This window comes from Corvus moneduloides, chromosome Z (assembly GCF_009650955.1).
Source record: "Corvus moneduloides isolate bCorMon1 chromosome Z, bCorMon1.pri, whole genome shotgun sequence".
Lineage (NCBI taxonomy): Eukaryota > Metazoa > Chordata > Aves > Passeriformes > Corvidae > Corvus > Corvus moneduloides.
Genome location: NC_045511.1, coordinates 36,325,528 through 36,343,551, shown reverse-complemented (window position 1 = coordinate 36,343,551; position 18,024 = coordinate 36,325,528). Strand labels below are relative to the sequence as shown.

At 34.4% G+C, this 18,024-nt stretch overlaps 1 protein-coding gene across 2 annotated transcripts in view; it reads right to left on the bottom strand.

Moving 5' to 3' along the window:
• Positions 1-18,024, bottom strand: part of LOC116438193 (contactin-associated protein-like 4) — a 216,899-nt gene that overhangs the window by 36,186 nt on the left and 162,689 nt on the right. For both annotated transcript variants that reach the window (XM_032096912.1, XM_032096913.1), the window contains 5 exons: positions 16,365-16,471; positions 13,630-13,749; positions 10,614-10,811; positions 7,366-7,522; positions 4,041-4,168 (listed from right to left, as the gene is read on the bottom strand). In XM_032096912.1, coding sequence (XP_031952803.1) covers positions 4,041-4,168; positions 7,366-7,522; positions 10,614-10,811; positions 13,630-13,749; positions 16,365-16,471 — 710 coding nt within the window. The remainder of the gene's footprint in view (positions 1-4,040; positions 4,169-7,365; positions 7,523-10,613; positions 10,812-13,629; positions 13,750-16,364; positions 16,472-18,024) is intronic.

The following is an 18,024-nucleotide window of genomic DNA, read 5'->3' as shown; positions in this document are numbered from 1 at the left end:
TATTCATGGCTCTACTTTATTTTTCTGAGGGCATAAACAATTTTCTTTTCCTCCAAGTAAATGTCCTACAAGGAATAGATTATTGATGCAATGAGAATTTATGATCTTTTAGATTCGAGTCAGTTAATGAAGTACTGAATGTATTATAAATACCAGCAAACCTTCTCCCCCATGCTTTTACATGGCATGTTAGTCAGTTATTCTGAAAAACTTACGTCTGTCACATAGAACAAAAACCTATTTAATAAAGGATATCCCCTGTGAAATACAAGTGTATAATTTAGTTCTGGAGAGCGACAGAAGCAAAAATAAGCAATAATCTCTTTGAAGAGTATTCAAATCACTCTGTGAATCCAAGAATATCTATTCTTCCTTGTTTGACAGCACTTCTGAAAAATGGGTATTTGCCACTAGACAATTTTTTTGCATTCTTCACCTATCCCAAAGTAAACATCATTAAAATTATATTTAATGGGACCCTCATGGGTGTCAACAACCTCAGCTTAGAAAAAAAGTCTTAATAATGGTCTGCTTTCTTTCTGCAGCTTCAAATTGCTGCTTCAAATTTGGCCTGGGAAGAGAGTTTAAACTTCATCAGTTTTGTCTAAAGTAAAATTAATATGTAGAACTCAGAAACTACTGCAAGTCATAGCTCTTTACAATTACTATAAAACTGAATATTAAAGAAAATGTTCATTATAAAAACCACTGCTGATACATAAAGACCTTTGGGAAAAAATCTACTAAGTCATACACTCTTTATTGTAATACATAACATATAATATATACGGGGAAATAATAAATTTTAATACAGTCTACACATTATATATACCTAATTTCCTATGTAGGACGTATCACAGAATCAAGTACATTACAAAAAACCTCTGAGATCATCAAGTCCAACTTTTGTCTGGACACCACCTTGTGAAGTAACCATAGCACTGACTGCTCTGTCCAGTCTTTTCTTAAACACCTCCAGGGGCGATGATTTCACAGCTTCCCTGAGCAGCTCACTCCAATGCTTAACAACACTTTCTGTGAAGAAAATCCCGTTGATGTCCAGCCTAAACCTCCCCTGGTGCAGCTTGAGACTGTGTCCTCCTGTCCTGTTGCTGGTTGCCTGGGAAAGAGGATGACCCCCACCTGGCTACACCGCCTTTCAGGTGTTTGTAGAGAGTGGTAAGGTCAGCCCTGAGCCTCCTTATCTCCAGGCTAAACAACCCCAGCTCGCTCAGCCACACCTCACTGGACTTACCCTCTAGACCCTTCATCAGCCTCATTGCCCTTCTCTGGACTTCATTATATATCATGGTATAAAATATTTATATGATAATTTCATAATATGGGTAATATTTTCTATCTTATACATTATATAAAATATAATATATATAACATGCCACAAATTATATAATAACTTATATTTAGATATTTTATTATATACATTCATACAATTTGTGGTTTTCTTAACAAATTGCACTTTGGGTTTACGCCAAAATTCTACGATACTACTTTTTTTCTTTCAGAAATTCTGTGTTGTTTTCCCAAATTTTAGTTCTTAACTCCTTAAAGACATCTTCTCTTACTGTCTTTATGATGTAAATGACTGAGAAAAATTGCATTATTTAACAATCAAAAGCAATGTTCTTTTTTCAAGCTTTTTGCTGTGTTATGACCAATAACTATTATATTCTGGAACCTTTTCACTGAGCTTATTTCAGTTCAAAATCGCTTCTTTTTGAAGTCAAATACTGTAATGTTGTATGACATTACAAGAATATTTCTCTGACATTCAGACTGACTTCTATGCTTGTTCTCATGATATTTTAGAATTCTCTATCACAGCTTGTCTAGAAATACGGTGATCCTTCATCAACAGTGTGAAATATTGCAGCAATTCAATCACTCAGACTAAGCAAACATCAAATGAAGTCGGGGAGGTCAATGGGTGTCAGAACTGTCTGCTTGTTTTAGAGATTACTCTGGGGAAGCTAGCTGACTTCCATATTTTAAGATCTGTCACATCTGTAACTAATAGTAGTTGCGAACTTGGTGAGCACTGGAATTCAAATTCCTCCCCCAGTTATTAGTATTACACAAGCTCTAAGTGTTTCTGTTTCATTGCTGTCTTTGTCACTGGCTTCATTGCCCATGGCCACAATGGAGGTCTGCTGCATCACAGGCTGAGTGAGCATGGCCAGTCAACCGAGGGAGGTGGTTACTCCATCTATTCAACACTTGTAAGAGACCATCTACACTGTGCTTCCAATTTCCTTTCCCCTAGCAAATGAAAACATTGATAAACAGGATCAAATATTGTGGAGAATATTCAGGTCTGGAGCACTTGTCCTGCCCTTCAGGCTGAAGGAACAGGGCTGCTCCAGCCTGGGGAAGGGTTTTTCTGGGGAACATGATAGTGGACTCCAAAACCTAGGGGGAAACCATCAAAAAGACAGATACAGGGTCTTTGCATTGGTGTAACATGTGAGTATCAAAGACAGTGGGTATGTTGAAAACACAGAGTTTCAGGCTTGATATAAGTAAAAAGAAATTCTCATTGGGGACAGCCAAGCAGCAGAACAGGCTGCTCAGAGAAGCAGCACAGGCTCCATCCTTTGGTGCTTCAAGCACCAGTTTGACAAAGCACTGAGAGACCAGATTTGAACTCTCAGCTAATCCTGCTGATCTCCTTAGGTCCTTTCACTCTGAATTATACCATAATACTACATCATAGTCCCATGTTATGTAGGTCAAATGATCAGTCCACAATCAGATGTCAGACTCATGAAATGAAAGAACCCAATGGGATTTTTAAGTCTTATAAATTTTCATAAGAAAATTAGAATGCAGTGCTGAAAGCCACATCCATTAACAAACCTTCCAGGCATAATTATCCTGAGAAGACAGAGATGACATAAAAATAAATACATGCTAATTTATATTTATTTATCTATGTCGTTTCCTGAGTGAGCTTAAAAGTATAAATCGGTACTTTACCAGTATTTCTCTTATTCATATATGCTGAAGAAATTTGAAAACCAAACACAACATCATATGATGAAGGAGGAAAATCACATAAAGAATAAAAATATTAATCAATATTATAATAAATAATAATATATTAAAAATAATATAATGCTTATTATATAATATATATTAAATATAATAATTATTATAAATAACAGGTACATTCATGAAAGTTCATAAGGTAGTATGGCATTTAAAGAAATTAACCTAATTGAATATTGTAATAAATTACTCAATTGTATATCAAATATGGCTCCTTCATTTCTTCAGTTTTCTTTGGGTAGTTTATAGCATTTCTTCTACTAATTCCTAGTTTTTGACTACAAACAGCAGCAGACATAGAATTTTGTGTAATACCTTACTATTGAACAGAAGCCAAACATGTTTTCTTTTCCACTGAATAGGGAAATTATTGAAGACAGAAGTATCATCATAAATCTTCAATAAGGTGTCAGTTTTGCACAAACATATTATTCTGGTTACCACATATACGTATTCAGAATGTAAACCTAGAATTATTGTGTAAATTTATAAAATTTGAATTCTTACATGTAGTTGAAATTTTGCATGTAGATATTGCATACACTGAATTACTCTCCCATGGTATAGTTTTCTTAGCTGCATAAAAATTCAGAAGGGATATAATATGCATAATGTTTTGTGATGGAAACATGCATAGCTAGTGAAGGGTAAGCTCCCAAGACATGGTAACCAGCTATGAATTCCCCTTCATGTAATGCTTTATTCATAACTTAATTACAATTGCATAAACCAAAATATCTGTATGAAAACTATTGTAACACTTTTTGTTTTTACTATTGATGTGTGTCATGAAAAATACATTTTTACAATTTCAGTGATTCGCACTGGATGATGGTGTTTTTTCTTTCTAATTCCAAAAAGAACTGGATGAAATTTTCAGAGAAGTCTATCTTAGGCTTGTAACAAACAACATTTAAAAGTTATTGCAGAAAAAATGCATCGTTGTTTAGCAAAACTCTACAGCAGTTACTTACTATCACCACGGCAAAGCAAAGGCCCCAGTTTGTAAGCTGCTTCCGAGTTTGGTCTGCCAGTATCCGTGATCACAATTTCAGTTACTGGTAGATGGTCCTTGTAGGAGAGGAACCCAGTATCATTAGTCCTGAAAAGATAAAATGAAAGCCACAGCTCTCCTAAATGTTTCCCATAAACATTTCATTACATTGACACATTGCTGGGGAAAAGGAAAGAAATTTAGAAAAATGTTGCCTAAATATGTATGTGTGTATATGTGTGTCTGTATATGTGTGTTTGTACAGGTGTGATAGAAAAAACTGTGACTAGAAACATATGCTTTGGAATTGATATTGGGCTCATTTGACAGGACCGAAAGAATTTCATTGGAAGTGGGTAGATTTATGGCTGGCCTGGTTCACATAAACATGAGAAAAATACTCTTGAATAAATGGGCACCTAACTGGCTGCTTAAGTCAATGAGTTTGCTCAAGTCAGTAATTTTATGTTGCTGAGGACATACTGTATCTGTAATTGACTCCGTCATCAATATCAAACATTTAATGGCTTAATATGACTTTCAAGTAAGTCTTTGTTTTTTATTTTTCCACCTTGAAGTATAAAAAATCAAATAGAAATGTACAAAGTCATGCTGACTACAGGAAAAGCAGTATATGCTACAAGTATGAAACTTGCAGAAAAGAAAATATGCAACTTTGCACTCAGAGCACACAGCCAGTACTTGTAGTCTTAGACCTAGTTCCCTGTTTCAAATCATTGTTGACTTAGTGCCAGAAATGATATTTAAATTTCATAAGCACCAGTTTTGGCCCTAAAATTTCTTCCCCTAAACCCATTGAAATGTTCAGTTACTCATGACCATTTGGAAAACTCAATCTGTCCATTCAATCCATTCATGGTTGAGTACTTCCTTTGAAGGGCAAAGCAAACAGTTCAGAAAAAACCTCAGAAACTCACCGAGGAGAGGTAATCTAGAAGTCCTACTGCTCAGAGATTAAACATGAGATACACCTCAGCAAGAAAGCCATGTTTCTCTGAGAATGTTGTTGGGCTTAGCAATCTTGTCTTTTAGTACACAGTGCACAGGAACTAAGACAACAGGGAGAGAATCCACTCTTGTGCTGAATAAAATTAGTGACTTTTTTCTCCTCTCCTCTCTCCCTTTCCTAAAATCATCATCTTTCTCCTGCCTACAATTTCTGTTTATCTGTTTTGGAGCACAGTGCAAACAAATGGACTTTTTTTTTTTTTAGTAAACTATTTTGCTTAAGTGAGGAATGGAAAACATATTTTTTTTAAATGGTAACTTTTCATGAGATATTGCAGGTTTCTAATTTAGAATTGAAAAAAAATCTGTCAAAACACCATATATGTTTGCTTCAGTACAATGATGCTGTAAACAAAAGGAAACTGAATAGAATCTATCTTCTGTGGGGAGGATTTGCAATTTTTATATTTTTAGGACCAGGTTTTTTAAAAAGCAATCTTTCTATTTTAGAATTCTAGAGACTTGAAGTTTTTGATTAGTCAAACAAAGAGTTTAGTTAAATCTATGTCCAATCTATGACATAAGATAGATTTCACTATAAAAATAGACTGTCAAAACCAGTGTTTCAAAACCACAGTTCTCTATGCTCAAAATGCATCTCAAGCAAGCATAGCTTCTACCTACTTTTTCCACCCAGTGAACAGTATCTAGTCAACTAATCCAAAACAGTTGTTTCTAGGGAACCAAATATAATGTTAATCACAAGTTCCAGAATGAGTGTACATATAATCACTGTAACACTGGGGTCACTGGGAAGAATTTCCACTTATAAATGTCAAAAGTGGATAAAAACAGAAATATAAATCCAGAGTCATTATACTTTCAATTTAATACACTCATAAACATCTCAGCAACTTACTCAAAGTGAATGTACATGTGAAGACACAAACATCATCCCCTTATCTGCTGTATTTACAAATATGTTACCATTATAAATTAAACTATATATGTGAGCATGGATTAAATGAATGACAAAAATGAGCAAGAATATATTACATGTGTGAGCAACTATGCTAATTTTTTTCTCAAAATGCATTCATCTTCTAACACTTATTTTCATGTTAGAAATGAAATACTGGTTTTATTTTCATCAGCATAACAATAGGGAATTTTTTAATGTTCTGTGTGTTTCTTTAATCTCTTTATTGGAACAAATATTGCAGATATCACCCTGTGAATTTTACTGCAATAGCAAATTCTTTTCTCCAGAAATCTTTGAAGTTTGTGAAGAATTGTTCTTTGACTAACATTTTCCTGTACGTTCATTTCTGTGTCTGCTGAATTCACTGATCACGTTGAGGGAACAAGCATTTTTCAACCTAACCCACTAGTCACTCCTTTAAAGGAAGGATGGACCTTCAGAAATAAAAATGGTATATTGCTTGATTTTGCACACATCAAGATGTTCTGAAGTACCTTTCTTATATATTTCTACTTTCAAAAAAAAAGATGCTGATGCATTTTTAAAAATGCATATATTAATGTGCTCACTGAACTTGATTTATATAAGTTAAATAGACTTCACAATTTTAAGACCATAAAAGTTTCTTCAACAGAAGAACTTTCACTTGAAAAGTCCCTCTGCTTTATCAAGTCCTGTACCGCACTGGAGCTCTTGTTGAGAAAGTTGTATCTGACCCTTTTAAATGAAAAGTCAGGTTTAGATTTGACATTGTAACAAGAACTCATCCATCATATTATTTACTTGAAAGTTATCGTAAATTACACCAGAGAATTTTAGGCACAAGTGGCAGATGTACATCCTGGAAATCCATTCATTCTCTTTGAATAGGACTCTATATGAGTGCTTTGCTTCGTTGATAGCAAGGGATTAATTTTAATTATCTATGTTGTAGATGAAAAAAAGTGTGTAAAAGTCTAACCTTAAAAGTGTAGTTAAAAATTATGCTAAAATTAACTTTTTTCCCAGAACTTTTTATTTTAACTTTAATTACTGTCAGTAGTCTCAAACTAACTGAAGTTGTGGTAAAGAACAATTATCTAAATCTGTAACATGCAATATACTAAAAAGACTAGAAAGTATCTGTAAAAGTAAACCCTCCCCAAAATTCAGAGTGAAAGAATTAGCAGTAATACTTAATATATATAGCAATATCTTTGTGAAAAATTATGCTCTAAAGCAAAGAATCAGATGACATGATGGCAACTTAGATTTCCAACTGCCCTGCTATTATAAATGTCCTAAGGCCTATATATTTTCTTTATCTACTTTAAACAGAAAAAAGTATTTTGAATAAGCAGCAGTAAAAAGTCACCATTCATCCCTGTCTGCATCACAGTTGCAGTAATGCTGGGAATCAATACAGTTTCCCTCCAATCCACAAGCACATTTTTGTACAGCAGGCAAGGAACCTCCCCAGTAAGTATGAGTTTCATTGGTTCTTCCAATCCACCAGCTCAAGGGCATCCCATCTAAAAAGCAGATTAGAGAAAATCAGTGCCCAGTCTTGTCTCCTACTTCTCTCAAGTTTCCCATCCAAATAATATTCCAAAAGATTAAGAAGACAAAAAATCCCTGCTCAAATCTAAAACCTTTAAATGACTGGCAAAAAATAAATTACCACCTTTGCTTGGTAAGTGATTATTCATTTTAATACTTCGTTATCATGTATTAAATGATTGTCACAGATTTCTGCTTGCATTAGTAGAAAAGGGAACTCATGGTACCTAGTTCAGCCAGCCATGATATTAGAATCATTTATCTTAAGGAGTCCATTTATATAATTCATTCTAAAATGGTCCATGAAAGAGGAGATATATTCATCCTGAAAATCAGGATAGTTTATATTCCCAAATAAAGATTAATTTCAGATGTTGGAACTACCAGAAATAGAATGAGGAAAGTCACAGAAATGGTCTCATCCCACTACCAAGAGTACTACAGAGTACTACTACCCACATCTGTGATGAACGTTAAGCAGCTGAATAGTGGTGTTAATCAGAAATGCCCAAAGACAGCTGTTAGGTCATGGACGGCAGATTCAGAATTTATATACTCAGAGATAGCAGAAATCATGGTAATGGTGCTCCCGTAAGCAAGTTGATATATCTGGTGAGCAGAGGTGAGGTTTCCCAGGACTATTACATCTCTCTGTGGTGCCTCCAGTCAGCATTGTTTCTAGCAAAATGATAAAACTGGATGTTTCCTTAATGTTACAGTACTGCAGAATAAGCTTAAAGGTATTGCCAAGCAAGCATAGCAACAGAAGAAAAATCTACAGAATACATAATAGCAAAATGATATGAAGCATAAAGATAAGCCATCTCAAATGAGATGGAAGAAGGGTGATAGATGCACGAAAGTCAAGGCATGAGAATTAATGTTAAATTATAGAGTTTCTTATAGGTGCACTTCTTTTTGCTTCTGCTGGAGCTCCATTTTCAGCACCCAGCCCCCACAAAGAAGCTGGAATTTATTCTACTCTCAACTTTACTTACAACTGCTACTGCTTATTAAACCTCACTGTTAGATAAGACCTCTGTTGCACTGACAATCTTTCAGATCGCTAACATATTGACTGCATTCATTACCACACAACTGTCAGCCCAGCAGGGCAAAAAACAGTGTGAGCAGTTTTTCGAAAAGTCAAGCTTGCATAATGGCATCAATGTCCAATATCAGTGTTTGTGTTTGCAAACCATCACAGGAGGAAGAAAACCCAGAGACCGTGTATAAATAATTTATCAGAAAACACTTTAAAAAGGTTCTAACAACTAAGAATGTAAAAAGAAGAATATTTCTGCTGCTTTAGCAGCATGCTTTAGGTTTATACCGTAGTCATGAATTAGCATTCCCAGTGTTTCACTAGGGACATTGGGGCATGTTTAAAAGCTGGTCTCAGTTACTTGTTCATACAGCCGGGTGAGGAGAAAGTATTTACTGAAATGCTGCAAGTTCATACTGATTAGCCCAGAGTTTTTTTCCCTGCGTTGGCAGAAAGTACTGCCTAAGCAAAATAAAGCCATTAATTAAAATGGTTAGAGATTTCCTTATAATGATCACATAAAAGTATTAAGAGATGACTTCTTTAATGATATAATTTGGAAATGCTATCCAGGCTGATTGAATACAATGCATTCTTAAAATAGTCAGTTAAGAACTACTATGTGAACTGTATGTTCCAAAAAATGTATCAGGTAACCATCATCAAATTTTGTACTTGTCAGGCATACCTAGTGAAGATTATCAATAGCAGAAATGAAAACGATTAAATTGTTTAAACAAAGAATGATTTTAGAAAATTTGTAGAATAATACTTTCACGTAACTTTCACAAGCTTATTTAGCATTCAAAACTGAATTTTAGATGACTTATCACAACTGACTAGTTGCACACTTTTAAAACATTTATTTTAGCACATTTATGTGCATATTATAAATATGCACCTATATATAATATAAACAGCATAACCATATAAATGGTGTATTATTTTAGCACATTTACATGCAATCTCCTTCAAAAAAAATATATAGTCTTTAAAATTTCTGCTTGAGCCAAACCAGGCTTTTGAACATCTACTCATTGCTCTAATTTGGAGCACATGGTAAAAGGAAGGTTCATTGAGACATCTTAAGCAGCAGGTTCACTTTTTTTGCTGTGGAGGTGTTTTCAAACAGATATTCTTCCAAGAGCGAACACTAGTCTAAGAAGTCCAGAGATGTTCATGCCATAATTAGGCAGAAAGAATGTGTAAGGAAAGAGCTTAGACATAGAACCAGAAAGTGCTTCACGCAGAGGCCTCCTTTCTGCTTGGTAGGAAAGAATGCCAAGGAATCAATTGTTAGCATCCTAAGAGTTTCTGGTGCACAAGTCGAAAAATTTCACTAGTTTTACAAAAAACAGTAAAGAATGAGGGTTTTACCACCACATTATTTGGAATACTTACAACACTTGTTCAGAGTAAAGTCTTTTAACACTAGCTCTGTGCTAGTGACAGTTAAGAATTAAATAGACTACATAACTTCAGTTTTCTTTAAGTAGATGTCTCTTTATTTCTTAAAGCAATTATAATTTTGTCAATAATCCACATGTAAACTACTGAACTTTTTATGAATGTTTTATTGGACAGTGGAAATTCAATGTTATTGATGTTTTTTGTCAAGTACAATATGCACATTAAGTGCACACATTAGTATTTACGCACTAATTTGTGTTCTTTTAAAAAGATATTTCCTCAGTAGCTCCTTCATTAAAATTAAAAAAATCATGGAAGACCAAACAAGAAGAGATCTGTTAATAACAATCTCTGTTAATTTAAAAGTCTTATGAGAGAAATTAACTTGGGAACTTAATTCTCTGAAAGAAGATCATTATAAATTGACATTTGTATTTTCCTGGTTCAAGTATCTCTTGGCAACCTACAGAAATCTGCGTACTTGATATTTGAAGTAGTTCAAACTCCATAGCAGCAAAATGCCGTAGCCTTGTTAGAAATAAATAACTTTAGTAGCCAGTAAAACAAAGGCACTATGCAGCATAAGAGGCTTTGTCTGCTTTACTTACCTGACTTATCTAAAAGCCTTGATTTTTTGCAGTAGTAAGCAAGCTCCTGTTCACAGTGATCTGCAAGGTTTATTGTAGCCTGAAGCTGGTCTAGGCTGGCAGAATACTTGAAAAACACGGTGTGTGGGTTCTCTCGATTAGCACTTTTAACTCTGGTTAGGTTGGTGCTGTTATGCTGTATAATTGTCCACGTTGCATCTTTCAAAACCCACATGAAAAGTAATAAAGAATGAGAAAGAGTTGCGTAAGTTAGTAATGGAAAGAACATGTATGATGAAATCAGACAAACTTCAAGATAACTTCTTTAATCATAGAAAGCCTTTTGGGGCTCATGAAACACAGAGATAAATCACTGAGCAAAAATGAAAACAATTATTTGTTGTTTCTATTAATAGGTAGATTATTGTACCATGACTGTAAAAGTATTCGGCTTATTGAATAAGGAAAGAATATGCGATGACACCCAAATATTTGTATTAGAAATTAAATGCTCTTTACTTCGCAAATTCCAATGAAAGACTGGAAAGAAAAAAACACTTACTGTTGTTACTTTCCCCAGGCATAAATAATACATAAAATAACACTAATTCTACCCTAAAATCTACCTACATTACATACATCGTTATAGCCTGAATTAATTTATTCTGTATGAGAAAATGGCCTACAGGCCTTTTCTATTCTACATAGAAGCAGAAGTATCTTGCATATACTATATTTACTACAAAACTAAGATTACATGTAGGTGAATTATTATTGCCACCTAAAATTAAATAGTAGTTATGGTGAAGGCTTGTATCATTCTTCTGTTTTATACTTTTGCCAAGCCCCTTCACCTGTGAATAGGAAAGAAATGAGCTTATTCTGTTCCAACTCCCGCTTTCAAAACTTTGAAGTCTCACTCCTGACCAAAATCCCTTTCAAGGTAGGGGTGAGCAGGCTCCCAGTTAAAGCCAGTCTGGGACAGTCAAGTCAAGTTTAGATTCATGGTTACTGTATTCTTCCATCTTAATGGTCAATGTAATTTGAAAAAAACATGAGAAATATTACTTTCTCTAAATTTTAGTATTGATACAGTATTTCTAACGTTGTAATAGTAGTACTCCAACTAGACTTCTATTTTATTTCATCAGCTGCCTATAGGCTACACATGGCAGATATTATAAAATATTCATAAAGAGGAAAGGACTCGTGGTCACTTAAAGATAACTACTAGACAGAAAAACTAAATGAAATATTTTTTATCTAATTATAAAGTTTTATTAAGGATGTGATTAGAGTATCAAAAACCAGATAGCTAGATACAAAAATTTAAATTTTGGTTGTTTTCTTTGTTTTGGGTGCTGTTTTCCATGGTTGTGGGGATTTTTTGGTAGATGAACATACACACAGACAAAAATAGACCTAAACATTACACTAAACTTAAAAATGAAGACAAGCAGTTTGGATATTCAACTCACGGTCACACTCCTAAAATTATAAAGAAAAAAGGAAAAAAGACAACTGCAATTTTTGTAGCATTTTAATTGACAGTGTCGACTGTAGGCTTTTGATTCTGAAACTGACCTCCAGGAACAAAATCAGGGAATGGCACCTCCCTCCCAGCTGCCTGAAAATAGAGCCCCATGAATGTCAAAGACAAGGCAGTGCAGTATGAAATGTGGGCATCTGCCTTCCCTGCCACTGGTGGGAAAAGGGAATACCAGTCATGAGGAAACTGGGAACAAAACAAATATAGAAGATTCATCCTGTCACAATGCATCTTGAGATGAAGAACTGATCAATGATGTTTGCTTAATGTGGTGAATAAGGAGTGACTGAGGAAAACAGTAACAGCTGTTCATGGACACACAAGGATAAATCAGACACTGCACTGTACCTTGGAGAGTTATACCCACTTAGAAAAATTGTCATCTTTCTGCCATGATTCCTTGGTGTCTTTCAGTCTCACAGGACACTAGAATATTTCTTTCTAAGAGCCTGTGCCAATCTGAAGTGTGCTTATTGTGAGCTAGCACAGTTCACTGTAGAAGTCAAGGTCAGGAGCTGACATGGTGAGACTAGGTAAATTGCTCAAGCCCATTATCACACTCTTACTGTAAGGTTTCTAAGTCAAGTTCTCAACAGCGCATATCTAAATCAGTTCAAATCTAGCTTATTCATGTATTCTTTTAAACAGTTATAAATGTGTAAAAATATATTTTTGTCAAACAAAACAATAAAATGTTTCCGTGATTTTGGCTGGAAAGAAATTCAAATAAAAGGGGCTAAATAAAAAGAAAAGGAGACAGCCACAAATCCAGCAATATTAAATTCCAAAGCCATTTAAATTTAAGCTTTTTAGAAAGGATTTATACCAATATACCGTACAGCATACAGAGTGTCAACAAAACATCAACTGTTTTGTTAAAAAGCAGACTGAAATCAAACTCCGACAGCTAAAACTTCTAGTTATATACATGATCAGATTCAAAGAACAGGTTGCAGAAGGCAAACAGGGTGTCCAAAAGTGAGGCTGCAAGAGTCCCACTGGTTGCATTTGTATTCTCCAAAAGATCACCTTGCAGCTTGAGAAATGAAGTTTAGTATCTATATTCCTCTCAACAGAGGCCAGATCTAAATTACAATTTTTCAGAAGGCTATCAAGAAAAATCTGCAAATTTCTCATAAAACATAACTTATTTCTCATTTTCTTAAGTCTGCTGCAACTTCAGTGAGAACAAAGCTGCTTCCCAAAAATGAACTAGTATGACATTGTCTCCATATGGAACATATGCCTCATTTATGCAAAGCATAACAGGAATGCTGTGTTAGCTTCACAGCCTGAATCCTGTTATTGTTCTAATTTTCTGCCTAATTCTTTGCCCAATATCCTGACCGAAGGAGTCACCTTCATTTTGTTGTGCATGTTTACATTAAATTCAGGAACTTCAGAGACTTCTCCCTTGGTAACCCATGTTTCAATATAATGAGCATGCATACAGTCCCAGCTGTAAGTTAAGGAAGTTTATCACCTCACCTGTCATATTGCAGTATACGAGAAATGGTCCCAAGGGGCCACTTCCATCTGAATCAATATTGTAAAAGCCTGAAGTATTCCCTCTGTGCTTATAGGCTTCACATGATTGCTCATAGATGGCTGTAAAAGAACACATTCCATCACAAATGTAATGGCATGATTTTACATTTTTATTCAGGGAATTAAAAAAAAAGTTCATGAACTGTGACATTGGGAAAAGCAGTTGGGTGTGTTATCTCTGCTAAAGAATGAAGAAAATTCATGTCGTCAAAACTATGCCTTTATTAGAAGTTGTTAAGCATATTTGGTTTTATTTATCAAGGAGATCACAAGGTGCATTTTTAAGCATTTTAATCTGTATTTCCAGTTCAAGACCTCTGGGAGGAAAACATGAAATATGGGTAAGTAATGGTTGTAAAAACTGCTGAATAATGGTAGAATGCCAAGAATATTACTTAGACCCTGGTAATAAGATTTTGAGGAAACCCCTACTAACTACCTCAACCAAATCAGATTTTTGTTGCTGTTGTTGTTGTAAAGTAAAGCAGAAGGTAACCATTTCTTGGCTTTCACACTTCTTATTTTCTTCCCATTTTAAATGGAAAAGCAAGTGACTTGACAGAGACTTCAGTAAAAGAACTAAATAAGCAAAGACAAAATGACAACTCCTTGGCTCCTTGTCGTGTATGCTTTATTTCAGTCTAGGTCTGAAAAAAAAATCAGTGATACCTGCTCTATATCAAGTATCTGAGAAAAAAGAAGATGTATGAGTACACCTCTGTAACTGTATCTCAGGAAGCATGATGATAATGCCACAGCTGGACACGCTAGTCTAAATTCTCCTTTAACCATTACGTTTCTTTTGAACAGTCATAATGTTTTGATCTTTCATTTCAAAATTAAACTGTGAGCTATATCAGTATAAAAACTTAAAAAAAAAAAAAATCTGCCAAAAGAATGAGCCATTAGATTACAAAAGTAGTTACGAGTGCTATACAAATGTTTTTTAAAAATAAGCTATTTTTCTTAAGAATGTGATCCTTCTGTTTCTTTGCCGGATGGTTACTGACATTGTAGGGCAACAACTATAAAAGAGACAAACCATTGATTTTACTTACTCTATGAAATATCCATAACAAACAATTTATGCAATTTTCAAATGGAATTTTATGGTTCTTTACAGTAAATGCCCTTAACTAAATTTAGAAATGAAAAAAGAAGTTCAATTATTCATTATTATTTTTGACAAGGAAAAAATTTGGTAACTTGTAATATTACATTTCTCACGGAGTCCTAATCATCAGGAAACCATAGCCTCCCTCTGTCCTCATAGATATCACCAGATGATTCAATTTATGACTTTTCAAATTGTAATGAAGCAAATCACCTTCATCTTCACTCTGGGCTCATCAGAGTTGAATGGTATACACTGTGGTATTCAAAAGCATCTATACTATTGGCATATATGACTCTTGTTGACTTTGTATGAGCAAGATTTAAATAGGCCATCTTCTAAAATCAGTGATTTCTCAAAAAATCCCACCTGGGTATACATACATTCTTTTTGTAAAAGCTGCCAAAAAGGACTGTACAGATTTATAAAGACAATTTGTAAGGACAGATATGGGGAGAAATAAGAGAGAATTGGGTTGTGAGCTGTAAAACCTGCCTGCAGAGGCAGATGGCAGCACAAAGGAGCACATCGTGGCACACAGAGGTTTGTCTCCTCCAGACCCTGGGGGAGGAGGTGTCACAGGGCAGAGCCCTACGGAGAGGAGCCTGCCGGGAGCTGACGGATGGGTGAACAGCAATTGATCATCCCATAGGAGGACACTGAGAAAGTGTGTTGCTGATGTGGCAACACGGGATAGGTCACACCCTATAAGGAAATACTGTGCCTTGGAAAAGTGTATAAAACCAACTCACTCCTTTGAATAAACGATTGAGATTCCCTGCCGGTCTGGGTCTGTGCCTCAATTGCTGACAGACAGAATTATTTATCTGATGATTAAGGCAATCTTTCTATTTAAAAACACAAACAAACAAACAAAACAACAACAAAAAAAAAAAAAAACAAAAAAAAAACCCCAAAAAACCCCAGTAAACTTACAGTAAACTTTCATATGGATTTTTACTTATTAGAAGCATGTAATAAAAGCCAGAGTACTTATTGTCTTCCCAGAACATGCTGAAAGCAGTACCAAAGTAAAGCATCTCCTGTGAAATTACCTAAGTTACTTTCAATTAGGTTTTTAAAATTAATTTATTTTATTTTCTCCTAATCTACTTCCTGATCCAGCAAACTAGAAAAACACGTGTATGAGGTTTAGCAGAGGATTACCTTTGGACATGCGTGTAGTCCCACTGTCTCAGAAATAATGAGTATTAGTTGTTGTGATGAATAAAGATGAATTTAACATATTTCTAAATGATCCATTGATTCAGAAAGTGGAATTATATGGATGGGAGAGGATATTACTATCTCATGTAAAATACAAAAAACATGAAAGAAAAACACAAACTTTCAATCCATTTTTTTGTTACATATTTTGAGCTCCCAAGGCCTTTCCTCAAACCAGATCATGAGTATTTTTATGACTTAAAATAATTTATGAATGATATGTTCAAATGTTTTTTGGTTTGTTTTGGTTTGTTTGTTTTTTTTTTCTTTGTGGTGAAGAAATTCAATCAGAAGTAAAAGCATAGTCAGAAATCAGAAAACATCTTAGACTTACGATAGTGGCAAGTAGCTCCCTTGTAACCAGTATTGGCACAGTTACAGTGGAAACTGTTCCAGGACTGTGAGCACTCACCACCATGTTCACAGTAATTAGGCAAACACCTAAAACAAAAAACAATGTACATTTTCACTCTTCACTTACATGCTACTTGTACTTAGCAAGAAAAGCAAATCCTGGAAAAGAAGTATAATGTGAAGGAAGTGATCAAGGTCATTGGTGAAGATGTCAATGTAAGTAAAAGAAAATGAAGAATTTCTTCCTTGGTATTCCTTTTGCTTATAGAAAATATCTTCATTATGTAATAAGCTTGTGAGAACAGAAATAAATTGTAAGATGCAGAATTGTTATTACTGTTCAACTGGCCGCAATTCAATACAGGCTGATAAACCAATGAAAAGTTTATGTGTTGATAATTCGATGCAAGTTTTGCAATGACTGGAATTTCTTCAACAAGATTTATCAAAACAAAGCAACATTAGAGCAGATTTCTTTCTGTTCTTGTAAAAATAATAATAAAAAATCACCTAACAAATAAATCTGACCACAGCACCTGAGATCTATCTCTTATTCCAAAATTGTATTTAGTTTCTATCCTAGAAAGAGTTCAGTATGTGAGTTTCAACGCAACTGCCTATAAAGCCAGTTTTCATTCTGGTAATACAATTAATATCCTGAAGGGCTTGATTACTTTCTTCTACGTATACAATGGTTGACTGAAAAACTAATTTACCTGTATCTTCTTAGTGATTCAGACTGCAGCACTGAACCAAAGTAAAAAATAGTCGTGAGATGAAAAAAAAAGAAATTCTCTTTTTTTATAAACACAGCTGAAAATATGTTGAAGTATACTGGCACACTTCAACCAATTATTAACTAGCTTTTAACCAATTCTTAACTAGCTTTTCACATTAGAAATTAGTAAACATTCTAACTGCACTGAGTATATATGTATGATACAGCTCAGAAAGTGTAAAATAACTTTACTGTTGACATTAGCCACAGTAAAAAAAAAACCCCAAACAAAAACAATAGGTCCACTAATATTCACAGGATCTTGAAATACCTTTTAATTCATTCAAGAAATGTTAGGAGGATATTAAATTAGGATCGCAGAAAGTCCAAAATTTCACACATCTGCCCTATGAATAATTCAGGGTTTTCATGCATTCAGTCCTCATGGCATTCAAAGAATTTTATCTTCCTTTCATGTTTATAAACAAAAATAAGTGGTTTTCACAGAAGTAAATTAAAAAAAGAAGTAGCAGGTGAAGTGTAGGTAAAGTAAATAAACTGAGAGATGTCACCTATTTACAAGGAAATCTGTGACACTTTTTGGTAGTGAAAGAGCTGATCTTGTATCTATTCTCTTACTCACAAAATGTATTCTTAAGACTAGTCTATAAAGGATATATGTCTCAATGAGCTCTGTTTAGGCACCGGGCTTACAATTATTTTGATTTTAAATACTTAGATGGAATTACATAAATTTGCTAATGTTTCTTAGGTAAATGTTTTATTTTACTATGGATATAACTAATCATCAGTTATTATAAATACAAACCTCTAGCAAAACCGCCATTCAAGACCTTCAGTGCATCCACTGACAGCTGCTCTGCTGTCACAACATTTTGTGTCTCATGCCTTTTTGATAAAG